The 21,620-nt window shown below is 43.4% G+C and overlaps 1 protein-coding gene across 4 annotated transcripts in view; it reads left to right on the forward strand.

Annotated features, from left to right (window-relative positions):
- Positions 1 to 21,255, forward strand: part of FERMT2 (fermitin family member 2) — a 93,281-nt gene extending 72,026 nt beyond the window's left edge. For 2 of the 4 annotated variants that reach the window (XM_033162914.1, XM_033163084.1), the window contains 7 exons: positions 2,433 to 2,557; positions 8,769 to 8,875; positions 10,052 to 10,273; positions 15,532 to 15,552; positions 17,679 to 17,803; positions 18,656 to 18,797; positions 20,070 to 21,255. In XM_033162914.1, coding sequence (XP_033018805.1) covers positions 2,433 to 2,557; positions 8,769 to 8,875; positions 10,052 to 10,273; positions 15,532 to 15,552; positions 17,679 to 17,803; positions 18,656 to 18,797; positions 20,070 to 20,243 — 916 coding nt within the window. In that variant the 3' untranslated portion in view covers positions 20,244 to 21,255. The remainder of the gene's footprint in view (positions 1 to 2,432; positions 2,558 to 8,768; positions 8,876 to 10,051; positions 10,274 to 15,531; positions 15,553 to 17,678; positions 17,804 to 18,655; positions 18,798 to 20,069) is intronic. The other 2 variants (XM_033162999.1, XM_033163171.1) reach the window with 1 other exon arrangement.
- The last annotated feature ends 365 nt before the right edge of the window (positions 21,256 to 21,620 follow it).

Raw genomic sequence — 21,620 nt, forward strand, 5'->3', positions numbered from 1 at the left:
TACGTTTTAGATATTAAAACTGTTTCAGGTCCTTTACTACTCCTTAGATCAGTAGCTGGTGCTGAAATGTTTTCTGTGACGGAGTTAACCCTGGCAGCCATCCCAGCTGTCCTAAAATTAGGGACTGTTGCATAGCCTGAAATATCACTCTAGTACCTTCCTTGGACTTCATGAGCACATAGATGGATAATAAACATGCTTGATTCTGGCCAGTTTGCTCTATTTAAGCTGCCAGAAAACACCAGCTTTAGGCTAGCTGTGCTATTCTTTAGTCAGATTTATTTTGATTTTTAAATAAGGCTTTTTATTTGGAGGGGGGTAGGAAGAGTATTATCTTGGATCAGGGCATGTGGAAACTGGAAACAGTTGTGTCTGGACTTTGACTAATGTCTTGGCAGCCTTAGTCGTCTATTGCAAGCTAATACCCACCATACTCTGGACATGACAGGAATTCAGGAATTGGTTGTATGTGTAATATAGCAAGGTATGTGTTATAGGTGGCTGCTTCTCCATCCCCACCCCGATTCTTTTCATATTGTGGGGCGGGGAGACGCTGAACTGCCTTTCCCTTTCGTTTCCTGGGCATTTCCTTTCATTGTAAACACCATCAGGCAATCTGAGACATATCAGAGAGCTGCAGTTTTAAAGTGGAAGCCAACGTGGTGCTGGCAGAATGTTAGATTTAGATGACAAGGGGAACCTGGCTTCAAATGGCCCCTTCTCTGTGAAACTTGCTGGGTGATGTGGCAAGTTGTATGCTCTCTGCTTAACGTAGCCCTCAGGGTTGTTGCAAGGATATAACAGGCTAAACACTTTTGAGTACAATGCCCTAGAAAAAGAGTGCACTTAAAATCTGGCTTTTTGTTTTTGTTTTTTTAAAGTGAGCAGCAGGATTCAGAAGAAAAATATCAGGCCGGGCCCACTATAGATTTCTCAAAAGACCAGGAAGTGTGTATTTGGGGCATGTGGAATGGGTAATCCTTCTTGCAAATGGCCAGTAGGCCAGCATGGGGATGAAGTAGGACCTTGTTTGGTGCTAAAACGAAAAGCTGCACTGGAGAGCAAGAACTGGGAGGCAAATGCCTAGGCCTCTGTTGAATCACAAGCGCAATAAGAATAAACAGCAGCAACAGCAGCTGGCAAACATCCTGCCTTCCAAGAAACCTATCCACGTTGATTTATTACTCAAGAGCAGTTTCTGCACAACTGCAGCAGGGTACTGGAATCTGCTGCTACTTTGCCTAGAGTGCTCTGGTTTGTGAGGGGCCTAGTCATCGACAGCCCATGCAGATTACAAAAAAAAACCCACAGTTGAGTTGCACCACATATTCCAGGATAGGATTCATCAACCTGGTGCTCTCCTGCTCTTTCTGGACTGCAACTCCCATTTGCCCCAGCCAGCAAGGCTGTTGGGATCTGCAGTCCAAAATAGCTGAGGGGTATCAGGTTGATGGAGCCTGGAAAATGCAGTGCAACACCTGGCTATAGCTAAGCGTTGCAGGGGAAGTTCAGTGACTGCAGATACAGAGGTTTTTGCTTGCTTGCTTGCCCCAGTCACTCTGGGCAGCTGCCAACAAAAAATAGTAAAAACACAACACAACATCACATCACACACTATGACTTAGAATCACATAGACTTAGAATTGTAGAGTTGGAAGGGGCCCCAAAGGTCATCTCGTCGTCTTCTGTGTGAGCTGGTACCATCACACATTCACACTGAGGCTTATGCTGATGAGTTCCCCTCCAAAAAATAAAATAAAGAAGGTGGGTAGAAAAGAATATCAAGTCAGTGGGGTAGCCGCATGGTTGACCTTTGATATGGAAGCCCCAGTTGGCATGGGATGGTTACCTGTATGTAAGCAGGCAAGCTCACACCATTCCTCTGTCACATAATTCAGCATTGGTTCCTGATACAGGTGGGTAGCCGTGTTGGTCTGCCATAGTCGAAACAAAATAGAAAATTCTTTTCAGTAGCACCTTAGAGACCAACTGTGTTCCTGATGAAAATATTGGTTCCTGATGAAAATATGAGCCAGGGCAATGTGTCCCTTTTGTACACAATAAGCCTGCATCTTAGCCGCGGGTTCCATTCCGGGGATCGCGCCTGAAACCAAAATCACTCATAGTCCAAATACATTGGATTCAATGGTGGGTAGGATTGCCAAAGGCGTTTTTTTCTGAGACCCTTCTCCATTTTTTGTTTTGTTTTTTTGCCGTGTGCATAAAGCTGGATAAAGCACATAAAGTTAAATGCACGTAGGTTGTGGACTTTCTGTAATCTTCACAGGAATGGTGGGAGCCATTATACATGGTTAGGTGGAGGTTTATCATTCAGATTTCGTTTCTGGAGATCACTCTTGGACTTGAGTTGCATGTGATACATGCTAGGTACAAACATGGTTTTTCCTCATATTCATATTAATTGCTAACAGGCCAAAGAAGCTGACGCTGAAGGGTTACAAGCAGTACTGGTGCACCTTCAAAGACACATCTATTTCCTGTTACAAGAGCAAAGAAGAATCCAATGGGACTCCGGCTCACCAGATGAATTTGAGAGGTAAAAAGGCAAGCAGGGTTTTTCTAAAATAGTTTTTTGATTGGATTTTTTAAAGAGAATCGAGGAATACAGTGGTACCTCTGGTTAAGAACTTAATTCGTTCTGGAGGTCCGTTCTTAACCTGAAACTGTTCTTAACCTGAGGTACCACTTTAGCTAATGGGGCCTCTTGCTGCCACCGCACCGCCAGAGCACTATTGCTGTTCTCATCCTAAAGCAAAGTTCTTAACCCAAGGTACTATTCCTGGGTTAGTGGAGTCTGTAACCTGAAACATCTGTAACCCAAGGTACCACTGTATAGTAAAAAAACAAAAACAAAACAGAAAACACCATAATAAAACAAAGCAATACTTTTCTGTGTGTACATGAATAGCGGGGGGACAGGGACGGAGAAGGGGATGTGGCTGGCAGTCAGGGAATACATGCAGTTTTGATCTACCTCTTCCCATTTCACCTCTAGTGTTGCATTCGTGGTTCATTTGTTTGTTTTTAAATTCTGCAGCGCTTAAATGAAAGTGATCAGAGTGGCTTTGCTTGCTACTTAGATGGGCGGAAGAACCCTGGTCCAAGCAAGGGCACAAACATTCCTTTTTTTTGCTTGTCGTACAATATCATCCCACTGGTAGTTTGTTCAGCAGCTACTTCACCCCTCTTGTCATGCCATACTGTTTTGTTGGTGGCAGGGAAGAGGCCGTCCTGAGGGCTGTCAGAATTGATGAAAGTTACATTGGCCATTGTGCCACACGAATAACTTTTAGAGGGTTTAATTGGCTCATGCAGTAGAATAGCATGGCTGTGCCCCCATTTCCCAAGCGGTTGGTGCTACTGCTTTATCTGCCACAAACAAACCCTTGGATGTGTGGCTGTAACAAGCAGAGTCCCTACAGAATGTTCTGCTGCTGGTCTGAAAGCAAAACTTCATTCTGCATAAGTAAATTAGAGAGAGAGACTTTAGCTGTTCTTATTTCTATCTCTGTCAGGAAAAGGGGAATAATAATAATAATAATAATAATAATAATAATAATAATAATAATAATAAAAATTGCAATGAGGAGCTTTTAGAAAACATGAGGGGGGAAACATACTTTTTGAGAAACAAAATCAGTGCTACTTTGTATAATCAAAACTAAGCTATTTTATTATCTAATAGCATTTCCTGGTTTTAAGCATCCCCCCCCCGCCCCATCCCTTTTAGTACGCTACATGCAGAGACCCTTATTCAGATAACATTTGCAAGGAATTTCTGCTGCATCTGACATTCCTAAGGCTACCAGCTCTGCTTGTATTAAAAGTATTCCAGCTTGGAGGGTTGTGAAACAGGCATGGCTGACATCCTTTAAAAAAAAAAAAAAGCCTTTGAGGCAGAAACGGAGAGAGGCTGCCAAATGACCTCAGACTGTAGCTACGAGGATGTGTTCTGGGGAAGGGAAGCCTGGAATACCTTTTTGGGAGCTTTTGAACAAAGCTGCTGCTGCTGACTGAATTTTAAAAGAATTCTTTAGGAGGAGCTGAAAAAGGACTAAAATTGCTTTCACTGCTTCCAAGTAAAGCGATTCCTTTTAAGAATCATACTGCTTCCATCTATAGAGGAGGATTGTATTAAAAGCTGCAGCCCTGAAGACGGTGCCCACATTCATCAAGCTCCACCTGCACATTGGGGTATTCTCACCATTTCAGTAGTATTTCCCTCCCCCACCCCAAGGCACTGATTAAAACAGTGTTTTAAGTTCTCATTAATTTGAGCAATAGCAGAGAAAATTGCACATAAAATCCAGGGCATGCAAGAAAAACTACAATCATTCCACGCCACATGGCAGAACTTTATTCCATATGCTTTTTTTTTTTAAAGATTTTATTATTTTCCATATGCATATATAAAAAAAACAAAACGTACACAAATACAATGAAAATACAGAATACAATAAACAATAAACAAATCAAACAAAAACACAATAAACATAAGAAAAACATATACAAACCTGTCTAAACACTTTTCTTTATCTCATTCTTATTCTATCTTCTAAGCATAGAGGACTTCCCCCACACCCTCCACTGCATTGTTAATCCAAATATACTTTAGGTAGCTATATATCTACTTTCATAACTATTAACCATCTTATTTGTCCTTAGATTCCTTTACTAAAAGCATAGTTCTCAATCTATTCTCAAAATCTTCAGACATTCTTATTTGTATCTTATACTGTAAAATTCTTACCAAAACTTTAACTTAAATTTATCTAGCTAAAGCCTGTTCAACAGCTAGTTCTGCTCAGATATTCAATTTTACACCATTAACTAAGTAGTCCTTAAATTTCTTCCAATCCTTCGACACCTTCTCCTCCCTCTGGTCTCGGATTCTCACGGTCAGTTCAGCAAGCTCCATAAAGTCCATTAGCTTCATCTGCCATTCTTCCACCGTTGGGATCTCTTCACCCTTCCAATTTCTTGCCAATAAAATTCTAGCTGCTGTTGTGGCATACATAAAAAATACTCTATCTTGACTGGGTATCTGTTCGTTGGTCATGCTCAAAAGGAAAGCCTCTGGTTTCTTACTAAAGGTAATTTTCATTACCTTTTTAAGTTCATTGTAAATCTTATCCCAGAAGGCTTTAACCCTTGGGCATGTCCACCACATATGATAAAAGGTACCTTCCACTGATTTACATTTCCAGCACGTATTAGTCATTGACGGGTTCATCTTAGCAATCTTAACTGGTGTTGAGTACCATCTATAAAGCATTTTCATAATGTTTTCTCTTAAATTATTACAGGCTGTAAATTTGATACCTTCCTTCCACAGTCTTTCCCAGTCCTCCAACATGATGTTGTGTCCCACATCCTTTGCCCAATCTATCATTGTTGATTTAACCATTTCATCTTTCGTATGCCACTCTAGCAACAAGTTATACATTTTGGAAAGGTTTTTTGAATTCGATTCAATTAGCTCTGTTTCCAGTTTTGATTTTTCAACTTGAAAACCAATCTTCTTGTCTGCTTTAAAAATCTCATAAATTTGATGATATTGCAGCCAGTCGGTGACCTCGCTTTTTACCTGATCATAACCTTTCAATTTAAACGCTTCACCTTCCTGCTGCAATATATCTGCATATCTTAACCATCTTGCAGACATATTAGGTCTCTTATAGGCCTTGGCCTCCACCGGTGAAATCCATCTAGGGGTCTTTCTCTCTAACAAGTCTTTATATCTCAACCAAACCTGATACAAGGCTTTTCTAACAATATGGTTTTTAAAAGTCTTGTGGACCTTAGCCTTGTCATACCAAAGATAAGCATGCCAACCGAACATGTTATCAAAGCCTTCCAAATCCAACACATCAGTATTTTCCAGTTTGAACCAATCTTTCAATCAGCAAAAGGCCGCCGCTTCAAAATAAATCTTTAAGTCCGGCAAAGCAAAGCCTCCTCTCTCTTTAGAGTCCGTTAAAATCTTAAATTTAATTCTAGGCTTTTTTCCCTGCCATATAAATTTTGATAGGTCCTTTTGCCATGTCTTAAAACAGTCCAACTTATCTAAAATTGGAATGGCTTGAAATAAAAACAGCATCCTTGGTAAGACATTCATCTTCACAGCAGCTATTCTGCCCATTAGTGAGAGTTTCAATCTTGTCCATATCTCTAAGTCTTTTTTTATCTCAGTCCACAGCTTCTCGTAATTGTCCTTGTACAGGTTCAGGTTTTTTGCAGTGAGGTTGATCCCTAGATATTTTACTTTCTTAGCAAAGTTGAGGCCAGTAGATTCTTGTAGCTCATATATTTGTTCTGTTTTCATATTTTTAGTCAGCACTTTGGTCTTCTGTTTGTTGAGTTTGAAGCCGGCTACCTGCCCAAACTTCTCAATTAATTCCAATGCTTTGGGGACACTACTTTCAGGGTCTTGTAGGGATAACATTAAATCGTCTGCAAAGGCACGTACCTTGTATTCCTTCTCTCCCACCCTTATTCCTTTAATCTGATTCTCTTTTCGTAACATATTTAGAAGAACCTCCAGGACCGTAATGAATAATAAAGGGGAGATAGGGCACCCTTGTCTTGTTCCTTTTTCCACTCTGATCTCCTCCGATATCACACTGTTGATTATAATTTTTGCCTTTTGTTCTGTATAAATGGCATTAATGCCATTTAAAAATCGTTGTCCAACTGCCATTCTTTCCAGATTTTTCTTCATAAATATCCAAGAAATATTATCAAAGGCTTTTTCTGCATCTATAAACATCAGTGCCGCATCCGTATTTATGTTTTTTTCCAGTTTCTCTAAAATGTCCACGACTATTCTTGTGTTGTTATTTAATTGTCTACCTGGTAAAAAACCTGCTTGATCTTTGTGTATGTAATCTTTGAGCACTCTTTTTAATCTTGTAGCCATGACGTTCGCAAAAATCTTATAGTCCACATTTAAAAGTGAAATTGGACGATAATTTTTCATCATAGTCTTATCTGTATCTGGTTTCGGAATCAGTGTGATATAGGCCTCTTTCCATGTCTCTGGTGCCCTATCTCCCTCTAACATTTTATTGCAAACTTCTTTTAAAGGCTGTGATAGCCAATCTTTCAAGCATTTGTAATATTTTGCAGTCAAACCATCTGGTCCTGGGGCCTTTCCTAGCTGCATATTGTTGATTGCTTCTTCAATCTCTTGTATCGAAATAGGGTGGTTGAGTATTCTTAATTTATCTTCTGGGACTTTTTGCAATCCATTTTTCTCCAGGAATTGGTCCATCTCTATTTCATCTATCTTCTCCTCCTTGTACAGTTGTTTGTAGAACTTTTGGAAATGCCATCTAATTTCCTCTGGATTCTCCACCGTCTTTCCGTTTACTACCAAATTGTTGATGATATTTGCTTTTTGTCTTTTCTTTAGTTGCCAAGCTAGTAGTTTTCCACATTTATTTGCTGACTCGAAGGATCTCTGTTTCATCATTTTAATCTTCCATTCGATATCTTGATTTATAATTTTAGCATATTGGGATTGCAAGTATTTAATTTCTTTTTGAATTTTTTGATTCTTAGGGTGTCCTCTTAGTTCTTTCTCTTTTCCTTGGATTAATTTCAAAAGTCTTTCCATTTCTGCGTTTTGTTGTCTCTTCTTTTTTGCCTTTTCACTTATCAGGAACCCTCTCATTACTGCCTTGCTTGCATCCCAAACAATCCTCTTTTCCACCTCCGAATTTAAATTGAATTGGAAATACTCCTTCATCTTTTTTGCTGCCCTTTCTACCAGCTTGGTATCTCTCCATATGCATCCAGCAAAGACTTATGAAAAAGACACAACAACGGCAGCTGTGGACATTTGGCAACTTTATGCAACATGAATGCTGGAACTTTTTATGCCTTGAAAAAGTCATGATGTACCTTGTATATATATTACATTGGTCCCTTTGCTTTATTTCTCCCCTTCCCTTTCCTGTGCTTTTGTACTGTATTCTTTTTCTTTTGGATAAATAAAATAAAACATAAGCAAACCTCACTTTTGAGATCAAAATGTGGGGGTAGGGCATCCACATCAGAGACTGGAGTGTCCAAGCAGGCTCACCTGCCCCCCTTCTTTCCTTCACAAGTGGTCAAATATTAGGCCATTCTTATGAATAGCACGCCATTATTATGAATAAAGGTAAAGGTACCCCTGACCGTTAGGTCCAGTCGCGGATGACTCAGGGTTGCATGCTCACCTCGCTCTATAGGCCGAGGGAGCCGGCGTTTGTCCGCAGACAGCTTCCGGGTCATGTGGCTAGCATGACAGCCATTTCTGGCGAAACCAGAGCAGCGCACGGAAACGCCATTCACCTTCCCGCCAGAGCGGCACCTATTTATCTACTTGCACTTTGACGTGCTTTCAAACTGCTAGGTGGGCAGGAGCTGGGACCGAGCAACGGGAGCTCACCCTGTCGCGGGGATTCGAACCATCGACCTTCTGATCGGCTAGCCCTAGGCTCTGTGGTTTAGACCACAGCGCCACCCACGTCCCCCATTATTATGAACAGTAGGCCATTATTATTTTGCTCTGTGCTTTCCATCCTGCCTCAGTTTCATTCACAGCTGCATTTGTGTCCAAATGGGAATCCAGGAATGATTCGTTCCATCCCTTTCCGTGATCATTATCTGCTAATACTGCTTCCTGCATCGTGTAATATAACACATTTTACTATACCCACATCCTTATGCAGAGTATAAAATCTTGCTCTTTTTTATTGTAGGGTGTGAGGTGACTCCTGATGTCAACATCTCTGGCCAGAAGTTCAACATCAAACTTCTGATCCCCGTGGCTGAAGGCATGAATGAAATTTGGCTCCGTTGTGATAACGTAAGTTTGCATCGTGGGGATTTGTCATAGGGCAGCTATTGCATATGCTTATTTGTGAAGAGTGAGTAGGGGGTGAGCGCTGCAGGACTCTCCTGCGAACCACAAAGTTCTGGGACTGGCTGGCCCTGCATATGGAGCCTTATGGACGAGGAGGCTTAGAGGCAGTGTTACCTAGGGTACTGTAGCACCCAGTTTATTTTGTGTGCGGGTTGCTTGCAGGTGCATTTGTTTCTTTGAACCAACTGAAAATGGACAGCTGAAACACCAAAACAGCAGTGTCCTTGAGAATCAGTCAGTATCCAAGGCCCATCTGGACAGAGTGGTTTTGTCTGTAGGCTTTTGAGGGAAGGGGTTAAGCAGGCCTCCTCAGGAGAGGGAATTGCAGAACCTAGGCACCACCAACAATGAGGCCCTGTCCTCAGTGGCAGGGCACAAGATCAGAGCCTCCCACAGAAGTTTTTAACAGGTGGCAAGAATCATGGGGAACAGGCGATCCTTTAGATAGCCTGGGTCCAAGCCCTGTGTGGCTGCCAGCAAAAACCAGAGGACATTTCTCAGTGCTGACCACATCCCTGGCAGCAAGAGCCTGTGAGGTGAAACAGTGGCAAAAGCAATTTTTTCTCAATTTAGCAGAAGGAAGGGAAGTAACTAAAGGTGGTTTATTTTCAGCTGCACATTTAGTGCAGCTTTGGTCCATACCCTGAAATAGTTTGCAAATCATGTACTAAAGGATTCATATTTAACTACATATGGCTGCATAGCTTGGGATAGTTGTACCAGCCCCCAGTTAAAATTTCACCTCAGCCATGAACTGTGCTGGGTGGCCATAAACAAGCCACCAATTTTATAGATGTGTCTCTCCCACCCGCAACCCACAATATGGAAGTGAAAGTACAAGGTCGCAAAGATGCACGGATGCGGTATTCAGATTCAGCATTCACTGGGATTGACACTTAATTCCAGCACAACTTTACGAAACAGAATGCCACAATATTTGTGCAAGATGAGCCCTTTTGTCTCATTTCTTATGGTTGGTTATCCTGCAAATGCATTTGGTGTTAAGTTTGGCTTACCATGTATGTACCAATAATTCCAGGTCTGGAATTGTCAGAACCAGAATGAAATGAAGCGAAGGCTGCAGCCTAATGAGCACCACCTTTTCCTTTCAAACTGTAGGAGAAGCAGTATGCACACTGGATGGCAGCTTGCCGGCTAGCCTCCAAGGGCAAAACCATGGCCGACAGTTCATACAACTTGGAAGTTCAGAACATCTTGTCTTTTCTGAAAATGCAGCATCTGAACCCAGACCCACAGATCATTGCAGAGCAGGTCACCACGGACATCAACCCTGAATGTCTGGTTTCCCCTCGATACCTGAAGAAGTATAAAAACAAGCAGGTACTTAACTTTGGAGTCTTATTTTCCTGGAGCCTTTGTCCAGAAAACGAGGTGGGTGGATTTCCAAATACGCCCAAAGGATCGTTTCCTCCAGTTTGGACCCGCTTCCTTATGCTGGCCAGCTCAATATTGGACATAAGATTGTAAGGTCATTGGGGGCAAGACTCTCCTTCGCTGTGTTATTGTGAAGCCAAGCATTGTGTGCACTGATGACACTGAAAAATCTAGGTGGTTTTTAAAAAATGGTTTAAAAAAGACTGTTTCCCATCTGCTGTTTGCTTAATGCACCTTTGAAGATGGAGTGGGACGTCTGCTCCGCGTCCATAATTACAATACTGACGGTCGTTCCAGATTCATTAACATGGTGTACAGAGGTGTGTTATCTGTTTGTCAACTTCCCTGTGCTTTGGAGAGTGGCCGTGCCCGTTTCCGCTAGTGGGGATTGTTCATTTGCTTAAGAAGGTGGTGGGTGGCGAGCATGTAATCTCACACATACAGTTCAGGCTGTCTGCCTCTGCTGTGTTTTTCTCTTGTTCCTTCCACTCTGCCCACTTCAAACCAGAATTCAAGAAATCTCTCTCCACTTGTAGTTGTCGGTCCTACCAGTGGAAAATGTAGTATTGTTTGCATTTCCCTTTCAGGAGGCTAATTGAAAACTCCCCTCCCCCTGCCCCAAAAAGAGCAGTTCACCCTCCCTCTTTCTACTCCCAGTCCCTCGACTTTTTACAGAGTACCTCTTAATTATTATTTTTATTGATTTTCAACAAAATATGAACAGGGCATTAAGATTACCCCATTTCCACCCCTCCTCCCAGAACAGAAGATTTAGTGTGTCTGATTTTGCCACAAACCTATGTGCGAAGTCAGTGGGCGCCAGTTCATTCAAATGTTTTATTTTATAAAGGGGCGCCGTATTTCAGGGGAACCATCAGGTGAGTTGTTGAAGGCATGAACTCTTCCTGTCCATTTTTCAGATAAAACCATACATTCTGTCCCCATCCTGTGATAATGCAGTAGGTGTTCAAGTCCTCTCCAGGTCTGTGCTAGGAGTAAGTCGTGCTGCCACCAGGAAAAGAAAGTGATGAGCTCTTTGTAATGTAAATTGAGCTGATCTTCCTTAAATATTGTTAGTAAACCCAGACTTGGATTAAATTGCGCATTCTGATTTGTAATATTGTTTATTTCCACAAGCTGTTCTTTCCCAGAATGGCTGCACAAGCTCTCTTGATCACCACGTATGGAATTGTCCTACCAACTGCCTTGCATCCTCTCCAACACAATGGTGAAGATGTTTTGTCTATGTAACTGAATCTTAAAACAGTTAATTGCCATCTATAAATTTACTTAAAAGCTACTTCTTAATATTTGATGGCTTTAAAAACAATTAGGATGTTTCATTAACGCTGCTTAATTGTGGCTTTGATCTGAGATTAATCATTTAAATCTGCAAAGCAAACAATCTTAATTTGTTTTGTTCAGGCTGTTGTTAAAAAGTGACCAAACTTGGGAATTTGCTGAATGAAGGATTTGGTTATCTTGAGCCAGCGCTACTTGGAAATTATATTCAGCCAGCACAGTAAAATAAAGCAAAACAAAAAATACATTTTTTGCCAATATATTTCCACTTAAACAAGTTTGACCCCACGGGTGTTGACAGAATCAAGTGATCTGAAGTGGAAATAAGTAGTTCATAACTGACATAGTCAGGTCTAGAATGAAAGCTATGGCCGGCAGAATAAATCAGCACTTGGATTTTGTTTAGTTCAGTTTACAAAGTCGCCTTCTGAACATGCTTGGGCTGCCTTACAATCTCTGTTTTTCAAAGGCTTGGAAAAGATTTCAACTTTGGTGGGGAAAAAACAAGAATTGAATATATTCAACAAAAACATTTTGTTGAATATATTCAATTCCTGTGTTTTCTCCACCAAAGCCAAACTGGCTTCAGAGTGTTTAGTAGCATTGTAAGTTGTGTCCTGCGATAACTGAAACGAGCACCAAAACATGTGACTCAGTGCTGCTGCCGTCATGTGTAAGTTTTGGTGTAACTCCTTGACTTGTGACTGTTAATGTTTGTGTGCCACCACACAATTGCTCTTTGGTGTCCTAGCAACATGGGGGGGCATTGAACAGTGTATCCATTTACTCATTTATTTAGACCATTTCCATACCACTTAATATCTCTATAATTGGTGCACAGAAAATTAAAACATGCTGGTGGGGTTTCCTCCCCCCCTTCCATTTCAACTTCAAATGCTTGACATTCCTACCACTGGAAGGGAACACTTCCAAGAAGTGTGTTGTGCTTTTGGAGCCCTCGGCTATGCATGATTCAGAACAGGGTATACAGAGCAGCTTTCCTTTCCCCAACCTGCTGCCCTCCAGATGTTTTCAACTACAACTCCCATCAATCCCAGCTGGCACAGTTACGCTGATGGGAATTGTAGTACAAAACATCTGGAAGACACGAGGTTGGAGGTGGTTAGGATTAAGGTAACAGAAAGCATGGGGTTGGGTTGCAGACAGCCTGTTTATTACTTGGGCAGTGAAGCAGAAGTTTTTATAATGTTCACTTAGAGGATTTTTTTGAAATTTAATTACAGAGGGAAGGTGCAGTTACAGGTACTTACTGTTCTTGAATTGCAGGGACAGCCTCTGTGTGCCAGAGAGGGAGATGCCATCCAGAAAAGCTGGGGGTGGGTGGATCTCTTACTGTGGCATAGTGCTGACGACCTGTATAACTTTAATTTATTCTCTGAAAGAGCCCGTTATACCCAGCATGTTGGAGAAGGGAGAGCGCGTGTAATGAAATTACAATTTATTTGTTTTTAGAAATGTTCTTTGAAGCACGCAGGAGGGCACAGACCTGGAGGAAAACAACTCTTGCATTGATATAGCTTGTGCGTTAAGAAGTGATGTTGTGGATAGCAGGACAAGTGGGGGTGGGATGAAGTGTACCCATTCTGACCATCAAAGGTTCCCTTGATGTGGAAATGGATTGAGTGGAGAAGCAGGAGGGGCTTCGGTTAAGGAAAGCTGGCAAGAGGTGTGGACTTGTATTTTGTTAGCATTGCCTTCCTTGGATTGCTTAGGTCTGCGAGGCTGCACAGAGATGTCGTGTGATGTGTTGTTGGTGGAACGAAGGAAATGCTGCCCTTGTGGAATTTGTAAAATGCAGGGAGTAAGTGGAGAGCACGGAGAGCTGCTGCTTCTGAATTAGGAATCTGTTGATCTATGAATCTACAGCATAGGTAGGCAAACTAAGGCCAGGGGGCCGGATTCGGCCCAATCGCCTTCTAAATCCGGCCTGCGGATGGTCCGGGAATCAGCATGTTTTTACATGAGCAGAATGTGTCTTTTTATTTAAAATGCATCTCTGAGTTATTTGTGGGGCATAGGAATTCATTCATTTCCCCCAAAAAAATATAGTCCGGCCCCCCACAAGGTCTGAGGGACAGTGGACCGGCCCCCTGCTGAAAAAGTTTGCTGACCCCTGATCTACAGCATCCGCGGACTAGTAAAGATAACCCTTGTCACATGCCAGGTCAATTTCCACTGCTCTGAGCAGGACATGTTTCCACTACAGAGCTCCACGCTTTACAGTGTGAAGTTCAGCTGCCACACTTGAAATAGACAGCAAGCTCTAGGAATCAAATCCTAAGCAATGTAGGAATCTGCCTTATATTGATTCAGACCATTGATCCATCTCACACAGTATTGCTGTCTGCACTGACTGGCAGTAGCTCTCCAGCATTTTGGGCAGGAAATCTGCCCTTACTTGCCCAGAGATGCTGGGGCCAAGGCTCTGCTGCTGAACTGTGTCTCTTCTAGCATTGTGCTGTCTGCTCTGACTGGCAACAGTTCTCCGCACAGAGTACATCCCCTGCCTGCCTGACTCTACCTGAGATTACATTTCAACTGGAGATGCTGCCAGGTGTTGGGCCTCGGAAAGGGAGCCTTTTTCCCACGAGCCCTTCTGCAAAATGGAGGTAGTTTTTGGCAAAAAGACATTTGGTGAAAAGTGCCAACGGGGGTGCAAAATTTCCCACATATTTAATTGAAATAGGACCTCTTCCTCTTACCTATAGAAGTTGTTGTTGCCATTCAGAATTCATATTGTGTGCCAGCTCATTGCTTCTTGACTGCTCAGTCAGGTGCAGTCCTCTGCCATGGCCAACCACAGCAGAATATACGGACAGACTTGGTTGGGGGAAACGGAAGGGCTCCTTTTTGTGTGTGGTGTTAGATCTGTGGTGGTTCAGTCAAACATTCAAATCATTCCAGGATGCTGCAGCAGTCCGGTGGTTAGTAATTGATATACTGGTGGTATTGCACAGCTTGAGTACTTCTAGGTTCCTTGGTAGTCTTTGCAAGCAATTTTACACTGTCTGCTGAATATAAGCTGTGTCTTGAGTATTCCTGACTGCAGGAAAAGAGTGGAAACAGGAAACCCTCATCCCATTTTACCTTGCCTTTCACATTTGTTAAGGGAGAGGAGCTGGTGCTCTCAAACTGCAGGTGGCCTCTTTATTTTGCTACAGCCGCCACGCCAGAAACATGCTGGAGATTGCTGCTTGTTTGCATGTGATTTGGGTAACTTGCATACATTCAGCAACTGAGCTGCGGTGTACACACTCGAAGCAACAGTTCGTTATGCTGCAGTACTTGATTCTTTTTGCTCTGGAAACAAAAGTTCATTCCATGGATCTGGAGATCAGGAGCTGCAGAAAACACAGTTTAACTTGCGCTTCTGTTTTTTCTGGCTCTCCAGTCTGAGGTGATAATCCTGCATTTTTATTTTGGTTTGCCGACTTGTTTGCCATTCCATTTTCCATCAACTCGGTCAGCTAAAAGCTTGCCTTAGAGGACAGGGTGCAAATCTTCAAGATTCTGTGGGCTGTGGAAGGTCGTCCCATGGCTGAGTCAACGTTCTCTGCTAGAACAGCCTTCCCCAACCTGCCGCCCTCCAGATGGTTTGGACTGCCACCTGCCCCAGCCAGTCCAAAGTACCTGGGGAGCGCCTGGCCTTGCTGCACTCCTTTTTTGCTCCCTTCTTCATGCTTGTGCTCATTTCCTGCTGCTTTTCACCCCAGGACATTCGTTCGTGGTGAAAGGTTTTGAGTTTTTGTTTTGTTTTAAATTGATTTGAACTACAGTTGTTGATAATTTGCACATTTTCCTCCCTTTGCTTTGTTGCCATATTTCTGATTTGCCTCTTTTTTTCTGCTTCCTTTTCTTTTCTTCGCATTTGCCTTCTGCAGCCAGGCTATATAAGAGACTTGGTAAGTGACAGTAAACATAAAATAAATAAGCACTTGAAAGACTTTGCTGTGTTGTGAATATATGCTTAAAAAGCAGGGAAGGGGCTCTCATAGATGCACTTTAAGAAACGTGGCGTGTGTTGACTTGCAAGCGCTTCCGTGTGGTGTTACGCTATGTCACGGCATACGAGTAATCAAGAAGCAACGGGCGGAGATTCCCCACCCTTCCATCTCTCCTGCTGCCTGCTTTCCTCTGGGACAGGGGTGTGCTGTGTTTTGTACGTAGCTACTCCTTTGTGTCTCCTCCTTTGCTTTCTGGCACTAACACCAGGAAATGCACTAGTAATGGCAGATCAATAAAGGGCTTAGATACCAGCAATAGTGAAATAGAGCCTCCACATTCAGAGATAGTGTAGCTCTAAAATAAGCAGTCGACCGGAAGACAAAACAGGGAATGGTGGGCTTTCGGAAACCACCTGGCTTTCCATTGTTGGAAACAGGGCGCTGGGCTGGATGGAAATTCTGATCTAGCAAGGATCTAGCTAATGGTCACGCATTCTAGCTTAGGGGTGAGCACCTGCCATGTCAATGAGCCGTGGAAAAAAGGAGACCACTTAATGCAGCTGCTCTCGCTGATCCCTCTCGTGACTTCTGGCTTCCAGGAGACACGGAGAGAGTTATGGATAGTCAGCAGCCTTGATGATGCACTCTGTTCCCATAGCCCATTGCTTGCACAGTGCTCCTGCTGTCCCTTCTCTTCCTTAATAGTAGCAATAAATAAATCAAGTGTTTAAACAACTGGGCTCTGCACGGCCATTAAGAACAACGAAGCAGATGGCCATGCCCACAGGCTTATGGTCAAACAGAAAAAATAAGAAACAAGGAAAATGCGAGACCGTGGAGGTGATGGAAAGTTAACACTTCCTGGCCAGACATGCATGACGTACAGCTACCCATGGCGTTGCCAGGTGCGGTGACTAAATGTGCATGCGCTCCGTTTTGGCCCTTGCCAGCCCAGCTCTGAGCGAAGCCGTCAAGCACCTCTGGCACCTTATAATAGCTCTGCGGTGGCTGGCAGGTTGTGAGCGGAGAAAGCACTTCGCCAGTTGCTGCTGGTCACTCAAAGGCCTTTACTGCTCCCTGCAAGTGAGCAGAAGATTTCACTGCTGCATTTAATGCCCCTCTGGGTGAATGAAGAATGCACATTCTAGAATGGGGGAGGAAGAATGAGCAGCCTTATTTCCTTCGCTCAGCATCCTCCCCCACCAGAGCAGGCAGCTTCTTTGGCAGTGCATTTGTGACCTTTGCTTTTGCTAACATGCTTGGTTTTTAAAAACTGCAAATCTTTCAACAAAGACTTAACCAAGACCGGGGGGGGGGGGGGGGAGAGAGAGAGAGAGAGACGGACAAGGAAGGGGAAGGCAACAAGAACCTCAGTGCGGGAAAGACAGAGGAGCTGAGAACCTCCTGGAAGCTTTGCCTGTTTTGTTTTGTTTTTTGTTTTTTTTAAATCTAGAGACTTCTGCAGAGGCTGCCTACTTTATCCCCGTTCATTTTCCACATTCAAAGGGATTAGAAAAAACATTTAGTCTTTTTTAAAAAAATAAAAAGGTAGGTGAGACAGCCAGGGTATGCTTGTCATTTTTCACTAGCTAATTAATTTGGGGGCATTCCCCCCCCCCCACTTTTATGTAACTGATATTGCCCACCACCCATTTGCGGGTACATATCGGTGCACATGAAACCATCCCCGGCCCATTTCTTCCTTTTTCGGGAGGAAGAGAATCTAGCCCTGCACAATCCCAGGGGCCTTTGCGTCTCCCAGGGCATGTTCCCTTTCCCACCACTTGATAAACGGGTGCACAACTGTTTCTGTGAATGTGCAGGGTTATTAAAAATAATGATAATCAGAGCAGCTCACATTTTCAAGGCATACATCACGCAGAAAAACATCCTCAAAGATCAGTATTTAAAAGATATTTGCAGGAGCACAGTTGTGAGTTTAAGTGCAGGTGAGAAACTGCAGGGGCATATTGGGCTCATTTTAATAAACCTTCTCTGTCCCCCTTTGTGCAGCTCTCTGTATTTTGTTCCCTTCTTGCCATTGTAAATGCGGAGCATCAACTCTGTGTGTTGCTACCCTACAGATCACTGCCCGGATCTTGGAGGCCCATCAGAACGTCGCCCAGATGAGTCTCATTGAAGCCAAAATGAGATTTATACAAGCTTGGCAGTCCCTCCCAGAGTTCGGCATCACACACTTCATTGCAAGGTCTGTGCAGTTATCCACCAGTGTGCAGATGAGAGATGGGAATGGCGAGTTGGGTATTATGGGCTTCTTCAGTTACCACCTTACGCCTGCTCATTGCCCATAAGAACGTGGAACTGGGAGCATAACAATATAAACCTTCTGCTCTTGAGTTGCCTCACTGGGATTTAGGCAGAGGGAAAGAGTGCTTTGCCCAATCACGAGTAAAGGCTTTTCCCACCCCGAACTTATTTTTTTCTACACTGCCTTTCCATAGTAAGTCACTGAAACCAAGTCCTGACAACGAAAACAGCTAAATAAAAAGCAATACAGAGCAGTCAAAATCTGTTAGACTGAATGTAAACATAGGACAGCATTTCCAAAGTGCTGGTGGAGGGGGGGGTGCTGAGCCACATGAAAACTGCTAGTGTACACAAGATCCAAATCTGACAGATGAAACGACTCCCAAAGTGCCCACTCCTTACAGGTAACCTTGCCTGCTGCATCTAGCCATTATTTTACTTCTCCAGATATACCACCCTCGTGACCTCTTTTGGGCCGCGTGATTCCGCCCTGCTTCTGCGTTTGCTGTAACCGGGCCATTCAGTTGTTCCTCAAACAGCGATGCTGAGTAATGGCCACCTCTTGAAGGAGGCTACCCGTTGTGCTTCTGCATGAGTCAGTGCAGAAGGCTTGCTTTGTTGCCTTCAGGAGCCATGCCTCATATAGTAATAACTCCTCTACAGTAAGTGCAGCAAACAGCCCAAGGAGTGGAGCTTCTCTGGAGACAGTTAGTACTTTCTCACTGTTAGGCACTTTTGGAAAGAATGAGACATTGATGTAGAAGTGTTTATTTATACAACTTGGACACCTCAGGTTCCAAGGGGGCAAGAAGGAAGAACTTATTGGGATCGCCTACAACCGGCTGATACGGATGGATGCAAGCACCAGTGACGCTATCAAGACATGGCGGTTCAGCAACATGAAACAGTGGAACGTGAACTGGGAAATAAAAATGGTAAGCGAGGCGTAGAGCTCTCTGGGCATGGTCAGCAAGAGGCACTATTGCCATTCAGCGACACATGGCAGTCAGGCCAATAAACCTGGGATCTGAAGCAGAACCAGTGAGGGATGTGGCCTTAGAACAGAGGGTGTGACCCGGGGAGAATTCTGAGGGCCAAAATATATCCTAAAGAACTTCAGATTGTTTACACACTTTGATTATACATTGAAGACGTTAAAAATGGTGGCTCATGTGACCAGCTGAATTGGCAATCGATGATCTCAGCATTTGACTAGGTTGTCTTACTGAAGGATATAACATTCACTTGATAAGGAAACTTTGGCTGGTGAAAGACTGTGGCTATCTAAGATCTTTCCATTCTGTCAGTCAGATGGGAAATGTAGCCATATGAATGGCACTAACCATAGTTCCTCGATTCAGTCGTCAGGGCAAACTCTGGTTAGAGAAGTGGTGGCTAACCTCTAGCTTCCCATGTGTTCCCACCATCCTTGGAAGCTAGTCATGCTGCCTGGGGCTTCTAAGAACTGAGGTCCAGCAACATGGTCAGAGCCACAAATTAAACCTCCTGGTTTTGACAAAGCTGAAGAAGGAAATGGCATGTAAGAGGGGAGGGAGCACATGTGTTTTTCCCGTATTCTTAGTCCTCTCAACCTTGGTTGGAAGAATCATCTGGATTGTGCTGCAGTGGATAAAATATTGGACCTAGGACAGGGAGGCCGGAGTTCAAATTCCTGCTAGCCATGGAGCTGTGTGATTTTGAGTCAGTCAGTCTCTGCCTAGCCTACTTTATGGGTTGTTGTGGTGATAGAATGGAATAATTCCTGTGTACACTCAGGGCAGAGGAAGGGGAGTGCAGTGGGTGAGGGCCGCCCCGGGTGTCACCACTGAGGGGTGTGACAAAATGCCAAGCGGCACTCACCGCCGGGCCTGCAGTGCGCCCGAGCCACCGTGTCTGACAGACACGGTGGCTTGAGTGCGCGCAGACTCCGCGCTTCCCAAACAGTCTGCCCGCTGCCTCCCCCCAGCTATAGGGCGGCGGAGTGGGAGGAGGCAGGCAGACTCATTGAAGGCCCCGCGGTGCGCCCCACCCCGCCCCAGATGGCTGAGTGGCTTCCTCCACCGCTGTGTACACTGCTCTGGGCTCTTCAGAGGAATTTGGATAAGAATTTGAATAGGTGTGGGTTAAGTGGCAGTATTGTCATGGAGGGCCCTTGGGCACAACCATTTAGGCTGGCACAAAGTTTTGTGTTTGCCTTGCACTTTCAGGTAACAGTAGAATTTGCAGATGAAGTCCGAGTGTCCTTCATCTGCACCGAAGTGGATTGCAAAGTGGTGCACGAGTTCATTGGCGGCTACATCTTCTTGTCAACGCGTGCGAAGGACCAGAACGAAAGCTTAGATGAAGAGATGTTCTACAAACTGACCAGTGGCTGGGTGTGAGTCGGATGAGACCTCCCGTTGTACTGACAGAAACTCAACGGCCATATTAATATTTAACTTCAACAGCTGTTATCTGAAATATGCTGCTTAATCAAGTTAAGCTTGAAGTGTATCTTTACTCTTTAATATCATGGAAACTTTTGCATTAGCAGACCAGTTTGTATGTGCACTAAACAGCACTTCCGTTAATCTGCTAGAGCAAGACAATAACACGAACCGTGTAACGCTGACGCTTGTGCCTCTTCCCCCCCGCCCCCCACTCCCCTCTCCTGCCCCACCTCACTCAGCCAGACAGTGGGGTCTGGTCAGGTTAATTTCTGACAGATGTAAGCTAACCAAATCAATAAACACCTCTAAGCCATCTTAACTATAAAGATACCCAGGGCCTAATCTATATGAAGTCTATTTATCATGGTTAATGCATGTTTTGTGAGTTTTTAATAAATAAATAAATATATATATATATTGTAAAAATTGACATCCATGTGTTCAACACCCTTCCTACTTTTAGAAGTAGCATTTTTAATTTTTAATTTTTTTTTGGTGTGCAATCCAGGAAGGCCTCGTTCCTGCCCCTCTTTCCCCATTCGTTTCGTTGGGGTTTTTTGCGCATGGGTGCCTCGCGCAGCAGTGGTGCTTGCTGGACTCTGTCCTTTGGCCCCTTATTTTTCGCACTACGTAAATCAGGTCCATTGCAGGGATCTGGAGCTTTTACAAAAACAATCATGCGTGGCCTTGAAAAATACTCCCTTCGCTAGTTTTAAAGCGCATCTGTTATAACTTCTTGTTTCCTTTTGATAATCATTTATATATACATTGTGTGTGTGTGTCTCTTTCATCTTTCCCTTTATCTTTTTTTTTTACACCGTATTGTATTACAAACACCTTTAGTATTCACCAGCATAGTCACTGTCTACCTAAGATGATATGCAAAAAAGAAGACATCATTACAATATGAAGTAAAGGTCTATGAAGTATAAGGATTTGTGTGTGTGTGCGTGCGTGTAACTAATGTAAAAAGAAAAACACAAATTTTATAAAATTGTACAGGTTTTTCTTCCTTTTTCTTTTCCCCATTTTGTTCCCCTCCCTTTAAAAAAAAAAAAACTAGTCTCACAAGCCAAAGTAGGAATCGCAATAGTACCAAGCGTATTGGCCTTATGGTATGTTTTTAATCTAAGTTAAAATCCTGACTTCCTTATAGCTATGCCACAAAGCCCTTAACAAGACTCAGTTGCCTTGGCTTGAGGGGTCCCGCTTTGAAATTAACACTAACAGCCAGGGAGACCCCCCAACCCGCCCTGCCTATGCCAAGGGGAGAAACCAGTATTGTGCTCATTAGTCCCGTGACATAAAACACTATGTACAAATGCCTTG

Source organism: Lacerta agilis, chromosome 1 (assembly GCF_009819535.1).
Source record: "Lacerta agilis isolate rLacAgi1 chromosome 1, rLacAgi1.pri, whole genome shotgun sequence".
Taxonomy (NCBI): Eukaryota; Metazoa; Chordata; class Lepidosauria; order Squamata; family Lacertidae; genus Lacerta; species Lacerta agilis.